Source organism: Ursus arctos, chromosome X (assembly GCF_023065955.2).
Source record: "Ursus arctos isolate Adak ecotype North America chromosome X, UrsArc2.0, whole genome shotgun sequence".
NCBI classification, from domain to species: domain Eukaryota; kingdom Metazoa; phylum Chordata; class Mammalia; order Carnivora; family Ursidae; genus Ursus; species Ursus arctos.
This window is the reverse complement of record NC_079873.1, coordinates 55,959,617-55,985,940: the sequence shown is the minus strand read 5'-3', so window position 1 is coordinate 55,985,940 and position 26,324 is coordinate 55,959,617. Positions and strand designations below refer to the sequence as shown.

At 50.5% G+C, this 26,324-nt stretch overlaps 2 protein-coding genes across 6 annotated transcripts in view; one reads left to right on the top strand and one right to left on the bottom strand.

Moving 5' to 3' along the window:
- The first annotated feature begins 4,244 nt into the window (after positions 1-4,244).
- AWAT2 (acyl-CoA wax alcohol acyltransferase 2) lies at positions 4,245-12,568 on the top strand. Its single transcript, XM_026485751.2, has 7 exons — positions 4,245-4,329; positions 10,020-10,130; positions 10,516-10,586; positions 10,833-11,037; positions 11,268-11,442; positions 11,994-12,193; positions 12,414-12,568. The coding sequence occupies exons 1-7, from the start codon at positions 4,245-4,247 to the stop codon at positions 12,566-12,568; spliced, it is 1,002 nt and encodes a 333-aa protein (XP_026341536.2).
- Positions 12,569-13,884: 1,316 nt separating this feature from the next.
- Positions 13,885-26,324, bottom strand: part of EDA (ectodysplasin A) — a 428,098-nt gene continuing 415,658 nt past the window's right edge. For 2 of the 5 annotated variants that reach the window (XM_057312252.1, XM_026485790.4), the window contains exons 4-8: positions 24,900-25,079; positions 23,411-23,445; positions 22,460-22,511; positions 19,536-19,666; positions 13,885-17,827 (exon numbers count right to left, since the gene is read on the bottom strand). In XM_057312252.1, the coding sequence (XP_057168235.1) occupies positions 17,576-17,827; positions 19,536-19,666; positions 22,460-22,511; positions 23,411-23,445; positions 24,900-25,079 (650 nt within the window). In that variant the 3' untranslated portion in view covers positions 13,885-17,575. The remainder of the gene's footprint in view (positions 17,828-19,535; positions 19,667-22,459; positions 22,512-23,410; positions 23,446-24,899; positions 25,080-26,324) is intronic. The other 3 variants (XM_048213337.2, XM_048213338.2, XM_048213336.2) reach the window with 3 other exon arrangements.

Sequence of the window (26,324 nt, the reverse complement as noted above, 5' to 3'; positions counted from 1 at the left end):
TGAAGCTGAGCTTTTAGACAGAGGTTCACCATCACTAGGGTCCTTGTCCTGTTTCTCCCTTTGTTCCTCCTCATCGATGGTCTATATACTCAGAATAGCTTCTCCTGTCTCCTTTCCACATCTGCTAAGGGATTGCATGAATACACATGGGAGAGTTTGAAACTCATTACTGTCACCAGTGGCATAAAGTTAGAGGTAGGGGTGAGTCTTTGGGGAGAAATGGCCATGTAGGGCCACAAATGCTGGGGCTGTTTGGAAATAAGAAAGGTAGCCATTGCCTACCAGGGCAGAGGAGAGTGGCTATCTCCAATTCTCTGAGGCATTAAAGACTGGCCCTGGCACCTTCCAGCTGGCACCTTCTAGCTGCATGTGTCTTGGCCTTGCCTATCCTCCATCACGAACCTTATATTCTGGTTTCTTGGTTAGGCCTCTTACCCTCTGATCATTCTTAGTTTGCCAGATGAGAAAAAGGGAAAACTGGCACTTGAGCCGGAATGCCTAAAAGCCTTGCCTAGCAAGCAGAAGAAATGGATGGGATGGGGGTGTGAGGCGTGTAGAAAAATCTCCTAGCATAGTGGCAACATCTTTGAGGGAACTTAACTAAACCATTAAGTGCAAGGGATGGGAGCCAACTTGATTTCTGGGGCAGCAGAGAAATCAAACGTGACACACAGACCTCCTGGACCCCCGAATGGGGCCTGTTCTCTGGATGTGGTGGACATGGTTTGGCTATGGCTGCCACAGTAGGCCAACTGTTGACCATGCGGTCCTGGGTTACAGGGCTGCCAAAATTAGCAAATAAAGGTACATGACTCAATTAAATTTGACTTTCAGATAAACAATGAATAATGTTTTAGCAGAAGCATGTCCCATGCACTATTTGGCCTCCTGTATTTTATCTGGTAACCCTACCTGGGTGAAGTGAGAACTGTTATGTAAGGCAAGGACTGACTTCATTTTTTGTGTGTTTTCAGATGCCTAGAGTAGGACCAGTGGGGCTTGGACCTGGTTCTGAGATCAGGAAGAAGGATTTCATTGGCAGGGGGCTCAGTGAAGGCTGTGGGGAGCCTTCCTTGGGTGGCCTGGAATTAGGAACCTCAGAGAGCCCTTCCAACTCTGACAATCTCCGAGCCTCAGAATCTCCAGGGATTTTGAGAGGATGGGGTGGGGACATGATGGTGGGGGATAGGACTGAGGATGGGAAGCTCCCAAACAGTCTGGACTGTTTCTCTCTTTGGTGTTAGGATGGTGCGATGGATGCAGATGCATCAGCTGGGCATGTGGCCTTCTCTGTGCATATGGAGAGTGAGAGCTTCTAGAATATTCCAAATGCTCACACTGTCATTGAGTCTGCTCTTGAGTTTCTTTTTTTTAAAAGATTTTATTTATTTATTTGACAGAGAGAGTCACAGTCAGAGAGAGAGGGAACACAAGCAGGGGAAGTGGGAGAGGAAGAAGCAGGCTCCCAGCAGAACAGGGAACACGATGCGGGGCTCGATCCCAGGACTCTGGGATCACTCCCTGGGCAGATGCTTAACGACTGAGCCATCCAGGTGCCCCGAGCCACCCAAGCGCCCCTGCTCTTGAGTTTCTTTTTCTTTTTTCTTTTCTTTTCGTTCCCAGAACGCGGGGATCACGCCCCGAGCCGAAGGCAGATGCTTAATGACTGAGCCACCCAGGCGCCCCTGCTCTTGAGTTTCTGACAGCCTTTCTCTGAGGTAACACTGCTTGGAGAGAAGTTCATCCCAAGGCAGGCCCAGCTGAACTCCGGGCTTTCCTCAGTGCCCTGCCCTCCCCTCCACTTCTCTCAATCATAGTGACAGCGGCAACCTACATGTGGACACCATTTCACCGTTCACAAAATGATTGGCCATCGGTCACTTGTCTGGATTCTTTCAAGTCCAAGAGGGAGTCCTCATCTCTTATATACATTTGAGGATATCAAGCCCCAAAGATTTGCCCAGGTTGAGCTTCCACTTTGATAACAAATGTCAGTGTATGCCTACTGTGTGGCTTGTGTCAGGAGCTGGGCATATGAGAACAGTCAGACCCAGTACCATCCAGGTTCTGCCCCCGAGAGCTCCCAGACTAGGTTGGGAGGGTGAGGAGTCAGGATTGGTGGACAGATGCAGGAAGAGGCACAGGAATAACAAAACAAGCCCTCAGGGCCAGGCTTGATGTGAATGAGGACCCCCTCAGGGGTGGCTCACTGGAGGGGGTAGCACACAAGGCCCCCCCATGCTGCCCCCCTCCTCACATTCTTCCACTCCAGCAGGCAGTTGCTCTTCCTCTTCTCAAGCAGGCCACAGTCTCCACCTGCTGCCATAGCACTGGCCCCTGGAAGTGTCTCTGGGCCTGATGCAGTTCACCCACAGCCCATCCCAGCCAGGCTTCTGCCCCAGCAGCACTCCGGATCCTTCTTGCTCTGCTCAAACTCTTTTTCTTTTCTCATAGCACTTACCACCTTATAACACAACGATATAATTAGTTAATTAATTTCTATCATCTGTCTGCCTACCAGAATGTAAAATTTACAAAAGCATGGATTTTTAAAATATGTTTTGCTCACTGATCTAACCCAGCTGCCTAGAACAGTCCCTGGCATATACTATGCCTTCAGTAATTATATGTTGCATCAGGAAACCCTTCCAGTCTTTCACAATCTCATCCACTTGGCTCACAGCACACACCTGGCTGGACTTAGGTGCTTTCACACTCACATCCCCAGAGCACACAGACACATGCTTGGAGATGCCACCTACCGATGTGGATATATGATTGATAGCTGGACATTTTTCCCTTTGTACATATATATGTACATTCAAAGGTCACATGGACACGTGTATAGGCATGGAGAAATCACATTTTTTAAATTAAGGGTTTTTTTCCTTATTTATTTGTCAGAGAGAGAGAGAGAGAATCAGAGCACAAGCAGGGGGAACAGCAGGCAGAGGGAGAAGCAGACTCCCTGCTGAGCAAGGAACCCGATGAGGGACTCGATCCCAGGACCCCGGGATCATGACCCCAGCTGAAGGCAGACGCCTAACCGACTGAGCCACCTAAGTGTCCCTTAAACTAAGTTTTAATATTGACTTTGAGGCACCTTTTTTGGCAAAATTGTATTATAAAAATATTTCAAACCTACAGAATAGTTGAAAGAATTGCACAGTGAACACCCACCACCTAGAATGTACAAATAATGTCTTGCTACATTTGATTTATCATATATCTATCTATCCATATATTTCTCTGTCCATCCATCAATGCATCTTACATGCATCTCAGAGTAAATTGTAGCCATCAGTATTCTTTCCCCCTAAACACTTCAGCATTAAGAACAGTTCAATATTTGTTTGCTTTTTAGGTAAAATTTACATGTAGAGAAATGCGCACATCTTAAATGTACACTTGCTGAGCTTTGACAAATGAATTTTTGACCTGTGTAACTCAAAGCTCTGTCAAGATAGAGAACATCGTTGTCACTCCCAAAATTTCCTTCATGTCCCTTCCTAGTCAATTTGCTAGCAGGGGCAACTGGTACGCTGATTTTTTCACAATAGATTATTTTTGGCCTGTTCTGGAATTTCATGTATGCAGAATAATTTGATAGGTACTCACATTTATTTATTCATTCAACAAAAGAAATTACGCAGCGCCTACCCTACACTCACAGACCTATGTCTGATGTCTGTTCACAGGGAGTAATGAGCTCTCTAGGACTGACAAAACAACCAAAGGTATTTTTAGGCATGGCCTCTGGCCTCCTTTCTCCTCCCCTGCAATCGCATTGTCACTGAGAGACCACACACACAGCTGAGAGTCATAAACGGAAATGCAGGCCACTCGGTGGTAGGGCGCCCTGGGCTCCTCACTGCCCGCCCCTCCCCCCAATCGACCCTGGCTCTGGAGGTCCCTCATCAGCCCCAAGCCCCTCCCACTCACTTCCCACACCCGAGCTTCATCCACGTTTCTCTACACAGGTGTGCCAGGGGGTGTCACAATCTTAGCCCAGGCTATACCTAAGTGGGTAAAAGTGTGGGTGAGTAGATAGCTGGAAGGAGCTGCGCAAGCAGAAGTGACATGTGTCCCTGCTGTCCTGCGCAGGGGTGGGAGTGGGGGGTGGAGACTAGTTGGGAGGTGGAGAAGAAAGCATGAAGAGAGGAAACCTCGAAGGCTCCTGAGCAATAGGGGCTGGGAAGCCAAAGGAGCAGCATTTACCCGGAGCCCCTGAGACCCTGAGCATGATGCTCTTGCCCTCCAAGAAGGACCTTAAGACTGCCCTGGAGGTTTTTGCTGTTTTCCAGTGGGCCCTGAGTGCCTTAATTATCGGTGAGTCTTCAGCCTTCCGTAGGGTGACTGCCTGCCCTGGTATGCCCGGGACTGAGGGGTTTTAGGGCTCAGCAGGGTTATGAATACCAAAACCTGGGTTGTCCCAGGCAAATCCGGATGACCGGTCACCTCGGCCTCTCGCCTGACTTGCCTGGACATGGTACTCAGGGAATCCCTGAGTGTGGTACACGAGGGTATGTGTGTGCGCATACGGGTGTGTGCCTATGCAGGGGTGCATCTGCGTGTGTGCAAACAAGCCTTGATGCAGATGTGTATGGTGAGCCCTCCTGGGTCTACACTGGGCCATGCAGGGCATGTTTGGGGAAGATGGGGAGCAGTTCCATTGAGGCTACCCAAGGAAAAGGACTTAGCTACAACCTCATGCACTTGAACAGGCCATCCGTGGGGGCGAGCTGCCTGGTGGCAGATGGAGGCTCTGAAAGCCCATTGCCCAGAGCAGTTCATCCATTTATCCAGCCATTTTCCCCCATTGTCTACATCACAAACGCTTTGTGGAAGTTACAGATACACTGGCCTCTGTATTCTAGGTGCTGAAGCAAAGCAGCCCTGTGTGTGTGCGGGGGGTGGGGGGCGCACTGGGAAAAAATTCTCTTTTGTCAGGTAGTTTAGGTGAGGACTAGCTGGAGGCAAGGGTATGGATCAAATGACCTTGTAAGATATCTGGGAAGGGAGAATGCAGGTAGGCCTTGGAGTCCGGGGCTTGCCAGTGAATAGGGAGAGTGGGCTAGAGGACAGGGAATGGGAGGCTCAGAGGCCTGCCTGGAATGGGCACCAGGACCCCTCTGTGCTGAAAAGAGCAGTGTTAACCTAGGAATGATTAACAGTCAGAGCTGGAAGAGACCAGCAGAAAGGAATTCATATGTATTAGGTACTTTATACCAGGTATTTTCCACCTATTATTTCCTTGTAGCCTCCTGCCAGCCTGATGAGGTAGAAGCTATCATTATGCATAATAATATATACTAATAGCTACACACACATAATAAGCGTGAACACTCATAATATTAGCTAACATTAATTGCACCTTTTTTTTCCTGTCAGGCACTGCTCTAAGCCCCTTATGTGGCTAATAACCTCCATTTGTACAGATGAGGGCGCTGAAGTGCACGAGGTGTTAAGTGGTCTGTCCAAGATCACACAGCTGAGGAAGCAGAGGGGCTGGCCCGGGAGTTGAGCCCACAAGGACCTGATTCCAGCCCATGAGATCTTTCCCTACTTCTTGCATCAGCTCATTCACTGCTGATCCGCGAGGCTGGGTCTGGACATGTCCCTGGAGGACATGCTAAGCCAGAGCGTGCTCTAATTCATAATTGCCTCCTTTTAAATTTCTGATAACTACCCATTCATGTCCTTTGCCTGTTTTTCTCCCGAATGAGTTGATGCTTGAGGGACACATAGGAAGTAGGTGAAGAAGGAGGAGTGTTCAGGGCAGAGAGTGGGTAACGCGTGACAAGGCTAGGAAGAGGGAGAGCATAAAGCATTCAAGGAGCTGCTGGTGGCTAAGGGGGATGAGGGGCAAGAGGCCCAGAACTGATGCTCAACATGTATCAAATAAATGAATGGGAGACAGAAGAAAGAGGACACTGGAGAAGCAGACAGGGGGCAATTGTGCAGGGCACTGCCAACTAAGGAAAAGAGTTTGGAGTTTTTCCTGAGCGCCATGGGGAGCCGTGATAGGGTTTGGCACAGTACAGCAGCGTCAGATTTGTGTTTTCAAGAGATCACTCTTGCTCTGTATAGCGAATTGGTGATAGGAAGAGGCAGTTGCAACCATCCGGGTGAGAGACGTGATTGGACCAGATCAGTAGTAATCAGGATGCAGACAAGAGGGGAGAAAAGGGGAGATTGGACAAATTGGGGTAGAATTAATACGGCTTGATCAGAAGACATGAGCGAGAGAAACGGAAGAGGAAAGATGGAGGGCTTAGGGCCTGGTGTGAGCAGGCAGAGGGGCGGGCAGAGCAGAGGAGGCTGAAGGAGGACAGTGTCCCGAAGGAACATGAGCACAGGGAGAAAACCATCCCAGGGAGCCCTTCATTAGAGTCTGACTATGGGGCGTATAGAGAGGTAGTGTGGAGCAGGCAGAAGGGATTTAGGCCTGGGCCTCAGGAGATGGGGGTTCCAGTGTTCCCCCTCCCCTAGCCAGCTCTTCACCTTGTGCATGGAATCATCCCTCTTTGGACCCTGAAGGCCTTGAGAGGAGACCCTCACGCTAAGTCTGTGAGGAAGAGAAGGCAGACATTGGTAGTGTGATTCCCGGTTGGCAGATGAAGTTTAGCAACTTGTCTGAGCTCACACTCACGGGAATGGCAGATCCCGGACTCATCTCACTGCCCAGGCAGTCTGCCTCACAAGATGTCTCCAACACCTTCTGGGTTGAGCAAAGCATCGGGGAAACAGGGAGGTCTCTTCTGGACTAGACCCATGCCTCTCTTTATTTCTTGAAAAAGTTCAATAGTCTTATAAGGAATATATCAAAAGGCTGAATCTGCTGGCCTTAGATCTGTTCCCTAGAGGCAGCCACTTTCAACTTTGTTAGCTCTTTCTTCTGGTATTTATCTCTGGGTGTCTACATCTTGCTACTTAAATTTTCTACAGATTGCTATAGTATTTCTGATTGGACAGCTTTAGACAGTGTTACTAACTTCCTGATATGGAAGATGAGAATTTAGCTCTATGAGCTATTGCTACATCTTTCCTCTTCCTCCATCCTCCCGAGATTGTGAGAGCACAGATTTTGGTTCAATGCCTGACTGTGACTACGAATATCCCTAGTGGAGCCATTTGGTGTACGGAAAGCATATTTCCTCGCTTGTTACAATTTTCTGTTTTTTCCGGAACTCATAGTCACCTCATTTTAAATTTCTTTTGTTATCAGATATCTATTAACTACGAATTCATCTTCAAACTCTCCACAGACATAGTAATCTCTCCGTATGTGTGAACACATCAGGAATCTATAGGTCCTCCCCCACTGTTTATTTTCTGGACGACATGGCTACTGGAGTCCAGCATCCCCCTGTTATACAATGTGGTCTTCTTTTTTTTTTTCTCTGTTGGGATTATTTCCTTTTTCTTTTTTTATTATAATAATATTTTTTATTATATTATGTTAGTCACCATACAGTACATCCCTGGTTTCTGATGTAAAGTTCGATGATTCATTAGTTGCGTATAACACACAGTGCACCATGCAATATGTGCCCTCCTTACTACCCATCACCAGTCTATCCCATTCCCCCACCCCCCTCCCCTCTAAAGCCCTCAGTTTGTTTCTCAGAGTCCATAGTCTCTCATGCTTCATTCCCCCTTCCGATTACCCCCCACTTCTTTATCCTTTTATCCCTACCGATCTTCCTAGTTTTTATGTTGAACAAATGGCTAACAGACACATGAAAAAATGTTCAAAATCATTAGCCATCAGGGAAATTCAAATCAAAACCACACTGAGATACCACCTTACGCCAGTTAGAATGGCAAAAATAGACAAGGCAAGAAACAACAATTGTTGGAGAGGATGTGGAGAAAGGGGATCCCTCCTACATTGTTGGTGGGCATGCAAGTTGGTACAGCCACTCTGGAAAACAGTGTGGAGGTCCCTTAAAAAGTTAAAAATTGAGCTACCCTATGAGCCAGCCATTGTACTACTGGGTATTTACCCCAAAGATACAGACGTAGTGAAGAGAAGGGCCTTATGCACCCCAATGTTCATAGCAGCATTTTGCACAATAGCTAAATCATGGAAGGAACCGAGATGCCTTTCAACAGATGACTGGATTAAAAAGTTGTGGTCCATATATACAATGGAATATTACTCAGCTATCAGAAAGAACGAGTTCTCAACATTTGCTGCAACATGGACGGCACTGGAGGAGATAATGCTAAGTGAAATAAGTCAAGCAGAGAAAGACAATTATCATATGGTTTATCTCATCTATGGAACATAAGAACTAGGAAGATTGGTAGGGGAAGAAAGGGATAAAGAAAGGGGGGGTAATCAGAAGGGGGAATGAAACATGAGAGACTATGGACTCTGAGAAACAAACTGAGGGCAATGTGGTCTTCTTACGCACAGCTCTCACCTCCAGGGTCCTTGAGGCACCGTGGGTGCACAGTTTAATAAGATGCTCACTCTCCAGGTTGGGCAAGTGTTGGGTCAGTACTTGCTTGACGCTGGGAGTGTTTTCTTAAATTTTGTGCCCTAGGCACCTGGCTTCCTTCACCCTAGCCCTGGTTCTGGTCACCCTCTTCCTTCTTTGTTCTTTTTTTTTTTCCCCCTGGATCCCATGGCTTCTTCTGTCTTGGTTGACTCCCTTATCTTGATGGAGCACATCCTCCAGTAGTTTCCTGAGAAGGAGACATGGGAGACAAACCATCTGAGACTGTATGTCTGACATTGTCTTTATTCTACTTTCGTGCTTGATTAATAATTTGGCTGCATATCGAGTATCTTAGCTGTCTGTGTCTAGTGTAAGTGTCTGAGTCTGGAGTCTCTCTGGTTCTGTTTTGCAGAGAGTAGTCCTCCCATTGTTCAACTGTGTAGGGGAGGGAAGGGGACCGGGAGCTCTAACTACCTCTTTGGTTGACTTTCCATCAAGCCCTGTGCCTCACACTCCTTTTGTATCATACCTGCTGGCTCCAGATTCTGAGTCTTTCCCAGATTCTCCAGCACAAACAGGCTTGCTCTTGTAGCCATTCCCCTGGTGGGTGACCAGGCTTCCATTTCTTTGTTTGAAGTCAGTTACTCCCTCCTTCATCTACTTTCCAGCATGCAAACATTTTGCTGGTGTCTCTTGTCTACTGTTGTTGGTATCTCTTGAATTCTTTTTCTCACTGCAGAGCTGTATCTTTTAAAACACTCATAAGGTAATTTTCACGAAGCCTTGGCAAGGAGTCAAGATAAAAAAAAAACTTGTGTTCAGTCTACCATGCTCAATTAGAAGTATGTCCTGTCTTTTCTAGCCTTTGCTTTTATCCACTTTCTCTCACAGGGTCTTATTCACAGCTGTTTTAAAAATAGAGTCTGTTCATAATTCTGAGTGTGGCTCCCTAGGACTCGTCTCCATGAAGTCCATCCTAACTACTCTACCCTACAGCACTCCCATCTTACCGGAACCTAACACAGCCCAGTACCTTATTGGGCTCTCCCAGCTTGCATTGCTCTTTGTTTCACATTTGCCAACTTGTGTGCTCCCAGCCTGGCTGAAGTTGGGTCTTCTGTTTTTCTGGTATTCTGTCCACTGATGCCTCCCAGAGAAGATCTGGAGAGGAAAATGTGAGCCGGAGGAAAACCTCTCCTGGCTCTGTCTTTCCCAGCCTCCCAGCCTCTGATGATTAGATCAGAGTGGCCCATCGGTGGCTTCCTGCCATTGAACCCAGCCCAGAGCAGGGCCGGAGCAGGTCCTGGGGAGCAGAGGGCTTACTTCATGGGGCACAGCTGGAGAGGAAAGTGCCTTGCCTTCCAGATCTGAAAACAGGGCCCCCAGGACAGAGAGGAGATGGAGGGCTGGGGATATGGGCACACAGACCACATACTAAGGTGAGGAAGTGAGAGTGTTCAGTGAACATGAGTGAGAGTGTGTGTAACCTTGGGTGGAGAGCCCCCAGAGGGAGGGCAAGTGATGGAGGACTGTTCACAATTCATTAACTCTGGGCTGGGCTCCCTCTAGCACTCACCGTAATCTTCGTCAACCTCTACCTGGTGCTGTTCACGCCATACTGGCCTGTCACTGTGCTCATTCTCACCTGGCTGGCTTTCGACTGGAAGACCCCCCAGCGAGGTAAGGGCCCCTCTGGGGCTGTGTTGCCACCGGCCACATGCTCTTTTCTCTCTTCTTCTGATAGTCCTGAGAGGCTCTGGCCAAATCCCAGGCAGCCCTTTAGCCTGTCCCCCCTCCCTGGTTTAGAGAAGCTGAGGGAAGGGGTCTTTTCAAAACGCTGGGAAGGCCCAGATCAGAACTGGAGTGGGTTAGGGAAAAGCAGCTAGTAAAGCAGCAAGCCAGGCCTGTCCTAAATTGGCCCTGGTATGACATCGCTCATCCCGGTTGTCACTTACAAGGCCAGGCAACAGAAGTGGGTGAGGGGCCACCCTGCGGCTGGCCCAAAGGGGCTCTGAAGAAGACGATGGGGGTGGGCAAAACGTGGCTACCTTGGCTCTGTTTTCAGGTGGCCGCCGGTTTGGCTGTGTGAGGAGATGGTGCCTATGGAAACAGTACTGTGACTACTTCCCCCTCAAGGTAAATAGTCCCGGGTCCCCCCACTCGGGTCCTGGGCCCAGCCCCAACTCCAATGCCAGCAGCTGGGCCAGGGTGGAGGTTGGAGGGTATCATTCCCATCGAAACCCATGCAAACGATGCCCCCTGTTGCCGTGTGTTACCCAACTGCATGGCTGGACATAGCGGCCCTTTCCCTTCCCGGTCTCTGGCCGGAACAGGAGTACTCTTCCTTGGCCATACCCCTCCTGACTCCACTCTCCTCCACAGCTTCTGAAGACTCATGATATCTCCCCCAACCACAACTACATCCTTGCGTGCCACCCTCACGGGGCCTTGGCCCACTCATTCTTTGGCCACTTTGCCACAGAAATCTCAGGCTTCTCCAAGATCTTTCCCGGTATCACCCCTTATATGCTCACACTGGGAGCCTTTTTCTGGGTGCCGTTTCTCAGAGAGTATATCATGTCTTCAGGTGAGTTGGCTCCTAAGACAGAAAGCCAAAGGAAACATGACTCCCCAAGGGACAAGTGTTGGGGGAATGGGAGAGAGCAAGGGCCAACTCAGTGATCCCCTCTGGTCTTAGAAAGCGACCTTAGGCTCACCTGCTGGGCATGAGGCTCTCCCTTCCTTGGAAGAGGTAGGGAGGAAAGTTAGAAGGTTTGGGGAGTGGCCAATGAGCTTTGGATGTTTTCTGTCCCCCAGGAGCCTGCTCTGTGAGCCGAGCCTCCATGGACTTTCTGCTCACACATAAAGGCAAAGGTAACATGCTGATTGTGGTGGTTGGTGGCCTGGCTGAGTGCAAATACAGCCTGCCAGGCTCTACCACCCTGTTCTTGAAGAATCGGACCGGCTTTGTACGCGTGGCCCTTCATCATGGGTAAGGACAGCTCTGGTCCAGAATGGGGAGAGGGGCTCCGAAAGCCCAGCACGGAAGGAGTAAGGGATTTTGAGGAAATGATACCTAAAAAGGGAGGTAGAAAGCTGCTTCTGTGTTGGAGTAGAGGCTGGGCCGAGTCCTAGAGGCATGTCTGCTTAAGGGGAGAGGCCCTCAGCTCTTCTCCCTCACACTAGCCTCTCATCTGGGCCAGCCCCTCTACAAGAGGCAACTGGCTGCAAGCTCACATCAGAGAGAACCAAAACTGCTGTGTGGGTTAAACGGAAGAAAGCGAAATGAAATGGCCCTTGGGTCTTCTCTTCCGAAGTGTTTCAGACCTGTGGGTTCACAGGAGGGTCTGAGACTTGCTTCCTTTAGCTTGCTGCTACTTTGCCCCCCACCTCCCCAGGCAGCCTGGGGTAGACAGTGGGGCCCTCGCACTTAGTCCAGACCTAGGCCCAGCTAAGCCATGGGCCGAGAAGCCTATAGGCAGACCCAGGGTCCACTGGTAGTCAGCACATCTGGCCATTGAAGGATATGCCTTTCCTTTGCAGAGTTCCTCTAATCCCTGCCTATGCCTTTGGAGAGACAGACCTCTACGATCAGCACATTTTCACTCCTGGGGGCTTGGTGAATCGCTTCCAGAATTGGGTGCAGAGTATGACACATATCTACCCTTGTGCTTTCTATGGGCGTGGCTTCACAGAGAACTCCTGGGGCCTACTGCCCTATGCTCGACCTGTAACCACCGTTGGTGAGTGAGCCCGTCCACTGGCGGCCACTTCTAGGATATAGGATCCAGTTCTGGGGCTGCACCTTGGCTCTGGCTGTGTCCAGAGGCAGAGAGGCAGACTAGGATGAGGGGCACAGTGTGGGGAAGGGTGGGGAGACCCTGGGCTTGAGGGCTGAGGCCCATTCTGAGGAATGAGCTGTTCTGACGCTTTTCCCTTTTCCTTCTCTGTCTCCTCTGGCAGTCGGGAAGCCGCTACCACTGCCCAAGATTGAGAACCCAAGCCAGGAGACTGTGGCTAAATACCACACCCTCTATGTCGATGCCCTACGCAAACTGTATGACCAGCATAAGACCAAGTACGGCATCTCAGAGACCCAGGAACTGGTGATCACTTGACAGACATTCCCAGCGGCTTCTCGGCCTGGCTGGAAGGTGTAGAACCCATGAAACAGGAGGACAAAAGTCACCCGTGGGCCTCCTGCTCCTGATTTGGCAGGTCCTCAATATGAGGAGGCTGTTCTCTAGGCCCCTCCTTTCCCTTCCTCTCTCGCCTCCTTCCAGCTCTTCTCTGCCGTTACCCTGGGACTACAAGTGAAATAGACCCAACAGGCAGGGAAAGCCCTAGGTGAGAGGTAGGCTCCCTGAAGTCTCCCTCACCCACGGCCACTCAGCATCAGTACTGAGGAAAACAATGGACAGAATAAAAAGCTCCTCTTCTGATACTGCTTGTGGTCCATCTCATCTGTTTTAAGGGCCTAGGTTCCCTGCTCATGGCTTTGCTTCGCTAGCTCTCAAGCAGCCCCATCTCCTGGCCTCGAGGCTCCTGCAGGACTGGGTGCCTGGAGATCCAGTGTGCTTGGGAGTTCAGGCTCCGCCTCCTTCAAGCCATGTGACATGGGACAATCGGTCATCTCTGAGCCTGAGCTTCCTCACCTGCAACACGGGACACAACATCCCTCCCCTGCTTACCTCTGAGGCTACTGGGAAAGTCAATGAGACTGAATGTGATTGGCCTTTGTAAATTGGACAGCTACCCCAAATTATTCCCCTCCAATCATTTTGCCGGTTTCCTATCCTTAAGCAGATTCTGCCCTCAATTTCACGGCATCTCGATGTTTAAAAGAAAGTGCACAGTGTAAGAGCTTGTCAACAGCCCTTTGAACGTTGAAGTAGCCTTTCTATAGTTGGGTGACCTTGGGTGAGCTACTTAAACTCCCTGAGCATTGGTCTTCTCATGTGCAAAACGGGATGATACAGAATGGGGAGCTGCAGGCTGGGTCTTCCCAAGCTGTTATGGGCTCAGGCCTGAAATGTCTGTTACGGATGCTGTGGTGTCGGGCTGAGGGAACCTCCGTGCTGTGTCTCTGCCTCAGGACAGCGATTCTTGTCCACGGGACCTCTAGCTTACTGGACTGGCAGTGACAGGAAAAGACCTAAGGTGACGGGGATGGGGGCTTGTGTGGTCTGGAACACAGGATGTGGGAGGTTCTGACAGGAACTTCAGACTGCCTTCCTTCAGTTGCCCCCTCTGAAATGGGTGCCTTGGTCCTTCCCCTAGCTCATGTGTGGCAACACTTGCAAAGAAGCAAGTGTCTGGGTCCCATGTTACAGGTGAGGAAGCTCAGGCTCAGAGATGAGAGATTGTCCCATGTCACATGGCTTGAAGGCGGTAGAGCCTGGTGTATAGGAAGTGCCTAAGTTGATTTCAAGAACAGGGGGGAGAAAAAAAGCTTTATTTGCAAAGAATGAACCATTAATTTACACAAACTTACATCCCAGTTTATATACATTATATATAGTTTATATACACAGTATCTCACACTGGATGCCGACCCCCCCCCCAAAGCAGCACTGGGCCTGCTCCAGGCCATTCTCACCACGAAGCCCACCCCCCACCCAAGATGGAAGTGTTTTGAATCAAGAAATTACATATCCCGAGTCCCCTTGGAGAGAGCCCTGACAGGAGTTAAAAGAAACAATCTGCTTCCTTCTTTGTGCTCACTGTGGCCCAGGGGAGCCTCTGGGCAGGGACAGAAGCTGAGGGAGTGCCGGGGGGGGGGCCTCGGGACTTCCTGGTATTGGGCCAGCCCAGAGCTTTCCAGGGCAGAGACCCTAGCGGGATTGGGGGGTGTTCTGATGGTGGCTGCGGCTACTCTTTCTCCTGCCTGGCTGGGCTCCTGAAGGGGGCCAAGCACTTCCGGCCTTGAGCCTGGGGTAGAAGAAAGGAGGGGTCCGAGTGGGACAGAGACTGCTCCACCCCGTCACTCCTTTGAGTCTGCAGGTCAGGGCTCATTCATCTTGGCCAGGTCACCGTCCATCTCTGGGCCTCCGGGTCTTGCTCTAAATGTCTCTGAATCTTGTTGCACCCACCGGAAGTTATATAAAACACACGTACTTGCACGGGGATCCAAGTCTCTGCTTGCCTCCAGGGTTCCTAGCCCTTTCCTGCTTCAGCAAAGGAATTTGGCTCAGGACGGATGAGGGGGGACAGAAGGCAAAGACGACATTTCCCAAGGAACCAGGAGCTGAGCTGCCTTTGATGCTGGCCTTGGCTGTTGAAGCCCAAGCAGCTAGCAAAGGCCCCTGTCACGCAATTCTTCAAACCTCTGCCATCTGCTTGCTCACAAATGTCTTCATCCCATTCTCCATGCTAGCCCCAGCCCTCTGGTGAACTCACGTCAGCGCCCTTCCAGACTGTAAATCTATTCCCACATCCTCTCACTAGTAAATTGCTTCACCACATTGTCAATGACTCCAGTGCAGCAGGGCTCCCCAGCCATCTATTGTTTCCTTCCTCGCCTCCTTCCTCTATTCCTTTGGAGGGTTCACATTGAGTACAGGGTTCTGTGTGAAGCCCATCCCCCTACAATCCCCTCCATATCTGGACCTCAGGATGGGTGTCAGAATGTTCTTTAGGGGTACAATTAGGAAACCTCCTCCCCTCTCCTTACACAAATCTGGCTTGAGAGGCAGGCCTCTCTCGGGCCTTTCCTCCATCAGGAGACATCCTGATAGAACAAAGCTCTCTGTGAGATGGTAGAAAGAGCCAAGGAGTCACTTAGTAGTTGTGGGAGGTGGACCAGCTCCTGTGACCCAACTAGAGGGTAACCAGTGGAGGCCATTGGCCACGGCAGGGGCTCTGTACATGATGGGTGGGTGGAGGAGCATAAGGGGTGCGGTTCTGTGGGTCCTGGAGGCCTTCTGCTCAGACACGGTGCCAAGACAATTCTGACCACAAGAGCACTAAGGCTGATGGCTGTTTCCCAAAGAAATGTCCTACTCTTTTTGCCACAAAGCCCCCGGCAGCCAAAAGAACATCAGGGAATTATCATCAAGGAATGAAAATGAGTGTGTCTGGGTTCCTCTCTGTGACGTTGAAGGATTTAGGGTCCTTATTCCCATTTTTATTGGTTCTCTCTAGACCACACATTCAACACAATGCTGCAGCATAATGAAATAGCTTTGGAGGCAGACCTGGCCGAAGCCCCAGGTCTATGGCTTAAACTGGTTGGGATCCTGGTCAAAGCACTTCACCTCTCGGAGCCTTGAATACACAATGGGATTCATAGTACCCTCAAAGGAGATAATGAGAGAGAAAGTACCCTTCAGTTCCTGCTACAACTGAGGACTGTCTAAGGTACTTTTCAGGAGCCTGGGCCAGATGCATGCCTCAAGTTCACCCCACCTGGGGTTGCAAGGCTGTCATTAGCAACTAGACAATGGCGGGATAGCCTACCACCTCTGGCCCAGACCTGCCGAAGGCCGAGCATTACCGTTGTTTGGAAAGGGGAAGTACAGTGGAGAAATGAGTAACTGCTCTTGGTGGATTTCAGCTGCCCGAAGGGACTTATCCCATCTCCTCCAAATGAAACTTGTTTCGGAGCGAAAGTAGCAGACTGTACAACAGTGGCCCTCCCCAGCTTTGGGCTAGACCCGGCATCCAGAAACCAGGCTGGCCCCCGGTAGTGAGAGATAAAGCCCTTGAATGGTTCCACTGTATGATCCAGTGGGTAACTTGGGGTAGGGGGTGGGTGGGTAAGGTGTGTTTGGACTGGCTATAGGACAGAGCCTTCCCTGATGCCGACTTCTCTCGAGCCTGGATTTAGGCGATCGGCACTGGAATCTCTGGTGATTCTGCTGTGGCTTTCTGAAGCCAGAGTGAAGAAAGGTGGGTCACAGGGCATCGGCTGCTGTTCTTTTGGGTAGGGCCTAGGCTCATGACCTCTTGGGTCACAGCAAACTTGAGGAAGAAACCCCCACCGTCCTATCCCACTTCTTGCCCTTTTGGGGTCAGGCAGGAAAGTTCTGCCTTGCTGATGCCCAGGGGGCAGGCTAGGGTTTGGGAATTTTCGTAGGCTCTCGTGGAAGCTGTCTAAATATTCGAATTTGAAGGGACTTCCGGAGGTCATCCAGTCCAACCCTTTGCCCTCAGACACAACTAGACTAGATGAATATTTGTGTTGTTTAATAAACAGAAAAGTTTCTTTGTGCCCAGGTCATCGAAAGAGTATCCCAGACTCACAAAAGCATAGGTCCCAGGGGACGCACCTGTCTTAGACAGAGGTAGGCTCTGTGGAGAAAGAAGACAGGAGTTCTGGTCAGGCTGGGAAAGGGGGCAACTAGAAGGGGACCCAGAGATTTTTCTGAGCATAGAACACGGCTGTAAACAAAGTGAGAGACACGTGGCCCCAAGCGTGCCTTCAGCTTCTTGTGCAGGCAGGGTGGTGGCCATTCCCTGCCACTGCTCCGAGAAGAGCAAACCTCTTGTCCCCCAAAGCCCAGCAAGCTTCCACAAGGTGGCTCTCAGCTTGAGTTGGAAGAGCCCCCCCAGGCCCTCTGGCAGGCTGTAGCGCAGAGCGCCAAGAAGCCTTCCACTGCCAAGGATGCCACCAGCGCTCGCCTTTCCCCTCCCCGCCCCTTGGCTTAGGCTTCACCACTACCCTCCTGCCCCACCCTTGCCCCCAGCCCTACCCAAGAGAGGAACGGGCAGCCCTTTAGGGTCAGAGGCTTGACCCCATGGTCTGGAGTCCACCTTTGCTTTCTCTTGCCTGCTGCCCCGGAACCCCACTTTAGTGCAAGAAACAATCACTCTTACAACAGGGACCTTGAAGTTGAAGAGTCGAGCCGTAAGCCGGTCGACGGAGCCAAGGAAGAAGGTCCTGCTTCCTGCAAACCCTGGCGCTCCATCAACCGTCCTGTGAACTCAAGTTCATCCTAGAAAGTCAAGCAGGCCTCATCATCCTGGAGTCACCCGGGAATAAATAGCCCTGGGGTATTGATCTCTGTGGCTGTGACACCCGTAACACCTCACTCCACAGCAGCACTGAGAGGCTCTGGGAGTCCTGGCTCCCAACCCTGGGGCAGGGGCACCGGCAGGGGCAGAAATGGGTGGGGTGGGGGGATCTAGGATGCAGGGGCTTCGCCCAGCCTGATGGCCCCAAAGAAGGTGGTGTGCTTGCTCATATTGATAGAGATGTCAGCATGCACCATCTTCACGGCAATCTTCTGCCGGGCTTTGAGGAGGCAGACCCCCGCGGTGTAACAGGTATTGTAGTTGGTCTTGCCCGTCTCGATGCTGCGGGTACACTGCAGGAAGGGCTTCTCGTCCACCACCACCTCATAGCTGGCAAAGTCGGTGAAGTTGATGTAATAGACCTGGGTGAGAGGCAACAAGAAGGGATTGGGGGAGAGAGGAAGGAGAGGGTGGGGCCCTTCCCTGCGATGGACAGACAGGACCTTCTCTGACGAGCTGCCCACACACCTTGTGAAGGGGGGCAGGGCCACCTGAGGGCATGTTAGTTGGTCAACAGGAAAGGCAAGATGATGGGCTGATACCCTGCACTTCCCCCACTCCGTGGGGCTCAGGCGGCTGAGCAAATCTCTTTTCAATCCTCGCCAGTTGTCAGCTCTGTGAGGGCAGGATCCAGGCCTTTCTCACTCTGGTAGCTCCCCCAGCCCCTCCCCTGCCCTCCACCCTGCTCAGCCCTGCTCAGCCCCAGCAGGAGGCACGGTGCTCTGCACACAGTAGGGGCTCAATCAGTGCTACAGACAAATGGATACAAATTGACTTCCCATGCCGTGCCCCAAGGACTATTTGTGGCTGACCTTAGAAGTTGCTGATTCCCCAGAGAGGGCACGGTAACAACTTGCCACTTCTTCAGCTCTTTAAGGCCGGCCGCTCACTCAGCTTGCAGCTTGCCCTCTCCTGTGACTGAATTTCTCTCCCTGATTTTTACGGTGCCCCCTGGCCCTCTGATAATGAAGGAAACAGATCTGGAGAGACAGAGTGCTATCTACCACAAATGAGCTAAAGAATTTGAAAGGACAAAACCCAGGCCCCTGACTTTACTTTGTGGCCAGAAGAAGTGCCAACCTATGTTCAGTGGCCTGGTTTCAAGGGGGATTTTCCCAGTTTTCATGGCGTTCAAGGCCTGAGGCCACTCCCAATCTGTTCTGGGCCCAGAAAATACCCCACCCCAAGCTTTGATTCCCTACTCCCCCCCGCCCCACAAGAAGGAGCTTAGGAGAAATGGCCTGTAAGACATTGGGATTATACCTATGTGTCCCCTGGGGATTGGGGCCCCCCTTGGTCATTCTAAATCACTTTATGAAAGGTTGGTCCCACCTTCCCTGGCCACTCTTCCTTGGGACGCTTCTGTTGGCTCCACAGTCTTTCTGTCCATCTACCTACTCGCTGCCCACCCCACAGAAGCCCCTCTAGCCCTCAGGAGCCACCCCTGTGGAGGCAAACAACAGGGGTGGGAGTGGATGGGCAGATCTGGGGAGCAGGGCTGGGGCAGAACAAGGACAGAAACCCAGGGCCAAAAGCACTGGGAGAATGGTGGCAGGTTGGAGAAGGGCACAACAGAGACACAGAAAGATAGACAAGCAAACAGGAGAAAGAGGAAGGAAAGGCAGTAAAAAATGGCTTTGAGGTGGAGAGAAAGCATGCAGGAGTGCTGTTTAACGTGAAGCTACCGGTGTGGGGGGAAGGGGTGCTCAGCAGCCCTGCAACTGACTCTCAAAGGATATATCCTGACACAGAGATAGCATTTGGTAGTAGAACCAAACAGCTCGGTGGGGAAACCAGGGCCTGGGGCCCAGCAGGAGGGGATCAGATGGCAGGGTGTGCAAGGGGCCCCTTTGCAGTTTTTCAAGGATAACTGGCTGTGGGGGGGCAACCAAAACAGGTCCTTCTCTCTTTCCTCCTTTCAACTCCCTCCCAGCCCAGTTCCCCTCCACCCCAGTCCCCCCAGAAAGCGGGAAGTTAGCAGGTCTTGGCTAGCTCCACAGTGCCCCCATGTGGTCTGCACCGGATCTGCATTATGGATATAAGAAGAGTTAGGCCTGAGACCGTACTCACTTCTACCTGACTATAGATGAAGTAGGTGCCGTCCACCAGTACCTCCAGCTCCCCGCTGCGGGGATGTAGCTTAAACACCTTGGGGTTCATGGTGATGCGAGACCAGTCATTGAGCACTCCACCTGAAAGATCTCAGTATGAGAGAAGGGCAGTCACTCAGTATATGTCAGAATAATCTGGGCAATAGAAACAAGAGACATCGAGCAGCACCCTGCCCTACCCCCACCCCTATCCCAGTGCAACGTGGAGAGCCCCAGAGGCCCAGCTTTAAGAACAGCATTTGGAAGCAGAGATAGCGTTCTGTTTGTTGAGCGGCTGCCAGGCCTGGCTCAGGCCCCTTGGGTCCGCTTGTCTGTCTCCCTGTCTCCTTTCCTGACCCTTCCATCTGGAAGGGGCTTTAAACAACACCTTCTAACTGGAATGCGGGGTGAGGGTAAGAAGAAAGTGGGCATGCTGCCCTATTTTCTTTGTTGTTCTAGGGCCTGCGCAGGCAAAATTCAGACACTGAGTGGCAGGCTAGGTCTTATTATTCCATTCTATTTCTCTAGCCATAGTTCCTGAATCCCTCCCCTGGCTCTCAGGTTCGTGGGTTTTGCCCTTCTCCTTTAAAGATTCCTTTTTCAGTTCCTTCATGCCCCAGGAGGTTTCCCAGCCTCCCCTCTCCCCCAGGAAACCACTCAGCCAGAGGAATTGTCTACCTGGAGAACCTTAGGGAGCGGGGGTGAGTCAGACTTCATGGCAGCTGGAATGAGTGGCCACCAGTAATAAGGACCCATCGGAGAGGGGGATCTTTACGAGAGTGAGGGATAGACCACCAAGCAGCACTAGAGCCAGCCCAGGGGCTGGCGAGGGTGTCTGGGAGCCGAGGCACCCCTGGTAAAGCATCTGTGAGCCCAACTCCACTGGGGACAGAAGGGGAGTCCTACCACCTTTGCTGGACAGTGAGGGCCAGTATGTGAAGGCAGAGGAAAAGGTTCCTTCCTGCCACCGGAGGAGAGAGTCCTAGCCCAGGGGGCCTTTTCCCCTCAAAACCCTCCATTCTTCACCCAAGAAATTATGTTTTGAATGTCCATCTTTGGCTAGTCTCAGGAGGCCTGCCTCTCTGAGGTGTGAGGAAACTGGCCTTCTGGACTAGGTGGTCATCTTCCCTCGAGGTGATGGTGGGTGGGACAGGAGTCAGGAAGAGATACCCTGGCTCGGCCCCCCTAAGTGACTGCTCTGCATGATGTCCTTCCACCCCTGCCCCCTCCCTTCTGCTTTTGGTACAACTAAAGATCAGCATAAACTACTATTAGGGATTGGCCCAGAGGGTTTGGAACTGGTCTTGTTGTGTGGTAGTGGGAGCAAAATCCGTAGCTTCGGGTATAGAATAAGCATGGAGGCCACCCGTCCACCCAGACAAATCGATTTCCTGCCTGTCTCACTCCTCCCTGGACAGATGGTGATTATGGCCCATCCAGGGCCCCAGGGCCCAAGACACCTGGTCCCAGAAGGACTCCTTGGGTTTTGCTACTATTCTGTTCCTACTTCTACTTTGGAGGCGATTAAATTTCAGGCATCCAGGTGGCAGTCCAGGATGTGGCTAAGCCCAATCATTAGGGCAGCTCGGCACAGTCAGTTCAGGACGGACTGGGCTCTTAGGAGCTGTCCCCATGAAGCAGGTTTCTTAACCTTCATTTACTGTTTCTGCACTCAGAGCCCCTCCCTTCCACTTCACGCTCTGTAAGCATCTGGCATCTTGGCTGGCTTGCTGCTTCCCGAGGCTCCTGGGGGTTCATGCATTTTAGGCTGTGTGCACCCTGGGGACTGGACATTATTTCAAAGTGCTGTTCTTTAATGAATGCTCATGTCTCTTTGGGGGAGAAAATGAACCTAATCATTCACTGGAGTGTACGCACATCACTGAAGTAGCAAGTAGCACAGTGCCGTGGAAAGAATCAGACAGACATAGTTTTGAATCCCAGCTCCTACCCTTAACTGAACTCTTGGGTCAGTTAATTAACTTCTCTGAGCTTCAGTTTCTGTCTCTGCAAGAAGGAACTAATATCTACATCATAGGGTTGTTGTGAGGATCACACGAAATGAAAGACAAGGGGTGCCTGGGTGGCTCAGTTGGTGAAGCATCTGCCTTCTGCTCAGGTCATGATCCCACGGTCCTGGGATCCAGCCCCACATGGGGCTCTGTGCTCAGCAGGGACCCTGCTTCTCCCTTTCCCTCTGTCCTCTCCCTGGTTGTGCTCTCTCTCGCTCACGCTCAAATAAATAAATAATATCTTAAAAAAAGAAAGACAAAAGAACACATGTTGAAAACTCTAAAGGACCATACAAATATAAGGCAGTATGATTTCTTACGGCATTATCCATTCCTTCTGGGACTTTGGTTCCCCATCTTTTAAATGCAGGGATTACATTAAGTCAGTTTTCTTAAGCCCCTTAAACCTATTTCCCCTTCTTATAGATACTAGCATCTCATGCTCCCTGGAGAGTCTGACATGCCTCCCCCCAGCCCAGAAATGCTCCCTCCACCCCGTCTTCTGCGAAGACCCATCAGACAAGAAGAATTTAATTTTCTGTAGTTTTACCTTCTCTAGCTTGTATTGTGAAAATGTTGATCAAACTACACATATCCCCTTGGTGACTCTGATACAACCTCCATCTGCCAAGAATTCCCTGTCTTGATGATGTTTCAAGTCCCTTTCGCTTCCTCATCAGTGATTCTAAATGTAGTATGTGTGTAGCGACCGGTCTAGGTGCAAGCAATTACCCAGGACGGCCAGTAGAGGGCAAACGGAGTAGAGAACGGCTCCTTACCGCCCAGGGTACTTCAAGGGGCCTGGGAGGAGCTAGGCTGGTGATTCATTGAAGACTGCGGGTAAGGAAGAGGAGAAGCTCCTCTTAGGGACAGAGCCTACTTTGACCCTTACCATTCTTGACTTGAATTGCTGACCCTTGGCCCTGTAGATGCACCACAGCCGGCTGGGAGGAGGAGAAGGATAGAGAGAATAGTCACTGAGAGAAATGGCTGCCTGCCCAGCCACCAGTTAACAAGTTCCCACCTCTGACTTCCGGTCTCCTTTCATTTCCCAATTCAGATCCCTTTCTCCTGTCCTGGGATGCCAGCGACCACGTCTCTGCTGGTCGGTAATGGGATTTGTAGCCCTGCCACTTCCTGGCTAGGTGACCTCAGCAGAATGTAATGCCTCTGAGCCTCATTTCCCTAACTGTGAAATGGGGATTTTAAGAATCTCTGGCCTCTCTTACAGGGATGTTTGAAGATCAAATGAGGTGATGGATATAAAATTCCCTGTAAGCCATTGAGCACTGTGCAGCTGTGTAGATTTATAACTGTGGCCAAACAGCTGTAGTGAGTGAGGAAGGCTCAGATGAGACAAGGCTGAAGAACTTGCCAATACAGACAGATTAGGAAGCTCAAAGAAAAGGGAGGAGCCCTTGAGGCCATTAACGCAGAAGCCCAGGCTGGGTTTGGCCTGGAGTGGTTGGGTGATTTTCAAGCTCCTGATTCCCGGCGTTCTGAGTGCCGACAAGGTGTCTGGTGTGGTTGGGAAGTTGGAGGCTCAGGTGGATAGGCCTGACTGGCAGCTTATTTCAGGGGACGACTGAGCTTCTATATGGTGACCTTCTGTCTTCTGTGAGATGGAGAAAAATGGCTATGGCAAGATTGAGTTAAAGGCAGGCCCTGGGGCAAAGCCTTTCTGTTCCTAGAGATGGGAGGGTGCTGTAAGTGAACAACTTCAGGACCTCCAGGGCATCCTCACAAAACAAACCCTCAGCAAATTTAATAGGGAGCCGCTGGAAGGTGGTTCTAGCCTTGTGAACTTCCCTCTTCCCCAGGAAGAGAGCAATTCTCAGCCAACCTGGTTTTCTCGAGGTCCAGCTTTATCAGCAGCACCTGCAAAACAGGACAGGACAATCAGAGGGCATGCTCCTTCTCCTTGCCTTTCTCTCCTCAGCTAGGCAGTGAGTGGCGGTGAGCCTTGCTCTGGGCAGCCAAACCCTGGGATGGGAGAGGATACTACTCTCTTCTCTTTCTCCTCCCTGACCTGCCTCTTCAGTGGGCCCAGTGTCCAGCAGGGAAAGTGGCCTCTCGCTCATGCTGGCCCCAAGGCGAGCCTCACCAAGCACCCGTAGAGACCGAGGAGAGTGCATTCCTGCCACTACATGACCCTGAGACAGTGCCGTTTGCTTCTTTAATCTTTTGCTCCCCTTCTTTCATGGTCTTCATAGAGAGCATTGCCATTTGTAAATATCTTGCTTCTTTAATCATTTCTGTCCTCTTCTGGGACATAAACTCTGTGAGAACAGGGACCACTTATCAATATATCTCTTGCACACAGAAAGTGGTATCTATGGAAGGACTGGATACCAAAAAACAAAACAAAAAATCCCACAAAACCCAAACCAAAACACCCTCTAACTCCATCTCTTATGGTCACGGTAATGCTGATTAGCCCCATTTGAACTATGAGTCAAAGAATCTGAGTCCTGCTACAGAATTTTTGGACCTCTAGAAATCAGTTGTGTAAAGAGTCCATTTCCTTAAAGCCCCAAGATACAAGAGGAGAGCAGGAGGAGGAAATAACCACTGACCTAAGCTCTGGCAGCCCGACTCCTGTCAATTCCAATTAGACAGGTTTGGATCGGCATCTATACCTTTTGGATGCCCTTCTGGACCCAAGGGGAACGATGCAAAGAGATTCAACGCTATCTGAATGGGCAATGCGGTGGGGTGAGGATGCAGCACAAGAGGCACTTGGCTCCTCAGTCTTAGCGACTGTGTTTGCTTCTTCCCCAACCCCAGTGACTTGTATATTTCCAACTCCCTTGTCACCAGTGACTATTTGTCTACCTCTATGGGAAAGGCACTTCAGAGTTCATGGGATGAGACTGTTCTAGGGCTTGTTATTTCTTCCAGTCCCCAACATTCCTCTCCATAGCCTGTTTCCAATCAGACATAAACAAGTGGTGCTAGATGCTGGAAATCAGAGCAGACCAAATTCATTCCCCACTGGAAATCGAGTGTAAACCCTTGGGGCCTCTGGCTCTGGCTCATGGGAGTTTATTGGCTCACTATAGGGAGGCCTAGAGTCAGGGAGGGCTTGTGATGGAAAGGTCAAGAGCAGGTGGCCTGTCCTTGACAGGCTGGTATACACAAGAAGTTAGAGTAGGTCAGGACCTACTGGCTTGTTCAAGTCTTAGTCTCTCCACTGAGCTAGGAGACCTACTTTCTCATTGCTCACCAAAGTCCTCACCACCATCTGAAACTGCTCTCAGGATCACCCATGCCTGCTCTTTTCAAGTACTTGCAAGGAGCCTAGGGGCAGGTGGAGAGACAGAGGAACTCACCAGAAGGTCCCTGTAGGCCAGGGGGTCCCTGAGGACCAGGGGGACCTGGAGGGCCAGGTGGTCCCATCACAGTTGTTCCTGGGATTCCAGGAATTCCTGGAATCCCTGGGGGTCCCTGGGGTCCTGGAGGTCCTGGAGGTCCCGGAGGGCCGTTGGGCCCAGGAGGTCCTGCCTTTTTTCCTAAAAGACAAGATTCAGTGTTACATTTATAGTTGTTGACTGATAACAAACATACTGTCAGGAGTTCTACAGACTTCCAAGGACACAAAATCAGCACTTTGGGAATTCCTGCTGTTAAAGAGGTGAACACTTTATTATACAACACACACACACACACACACACACACACACACTCCCTGTCCCCCTATCCACTTCTATGAATAATTATTTACAGAGCTGGTTTGAAGATATAGAAATAAATGACCCTCAAGGAGCTCAGTCTACTGGGGAAACAGACACAGTCACAGGAAAGTCTAAGTGCCATATTAGTAGTAGGGACAAAATGCTTAAGAGGTCAGAGAAAGTTTCAAAAAGGAGGTTACCTTTCAGCCGAGTCCAAAAGATTAGAATTACCAAGTGGCCAGTCCCATGGGTCACTTTTTTGAATTGAGAATTGGGCTATCGTTGAAGAGTGTGGATTTCATGTCTACTGCCCAGTTTGGAGGACTTGATGCAGATGAGGAGAGGGAGCTAGGAGGACAGCCTGACCTTGGGAATGATATCAACACCAGGAAGATTTCCTATAGAAGCAGGGATGTACAGGAACTAGGGGTTGGTATAGAGGTGGAGGTAGCTGGGAATGAGGAATTTGGGAAGGAATTTGGGAGATGAGAGGTGGGGGGCATGAGGGAGGGAGGGAGGGGGAGAGAGAGAGAGATTGAAGGAAAGAAAAGGGGAGGTAGAGAGTAGAAAAAGCTGAGGAGGCAGCTGGCAGGATTTGCTTTCTCAGCTGACCTCTCTAAACCCTATTTTTAAAGATCTCTGGGAAAGGCAATTCTGTAAACTCCCTTGGTAACATGTTCCTGTGTTTATCACCCCCTCACTGCTAGGAAGTTCTTCCATATATTTCACTGAAATCCCTCCTGTGGCAATTTAAGCTTTTATTCTATTCTTTGTGTAGAGAGAGAAGAATAGTTATCATCATACACATAATAACCCTCATATGCCCATAGACATTAAGTCACCTATCAACCTCCATTTCTATTGGCTAAATAACCCGGCTTCCCAGCATCTTTCCTCTGAGGTCCTATTCTCCAATGTATTATTAATTAAGCCAACCAGCTCTTCCCCTTTGCTTCCTCGCTATCCTTCCAGAACAATCCTGGCCCTTCTATTCCATATTCCCGTCCTTCCAACATTCCCACCAGGATGTAGCTATTTGACTGAGTCATAACTGAGGACTTGTACAAAAACCCTCAGCTCCCG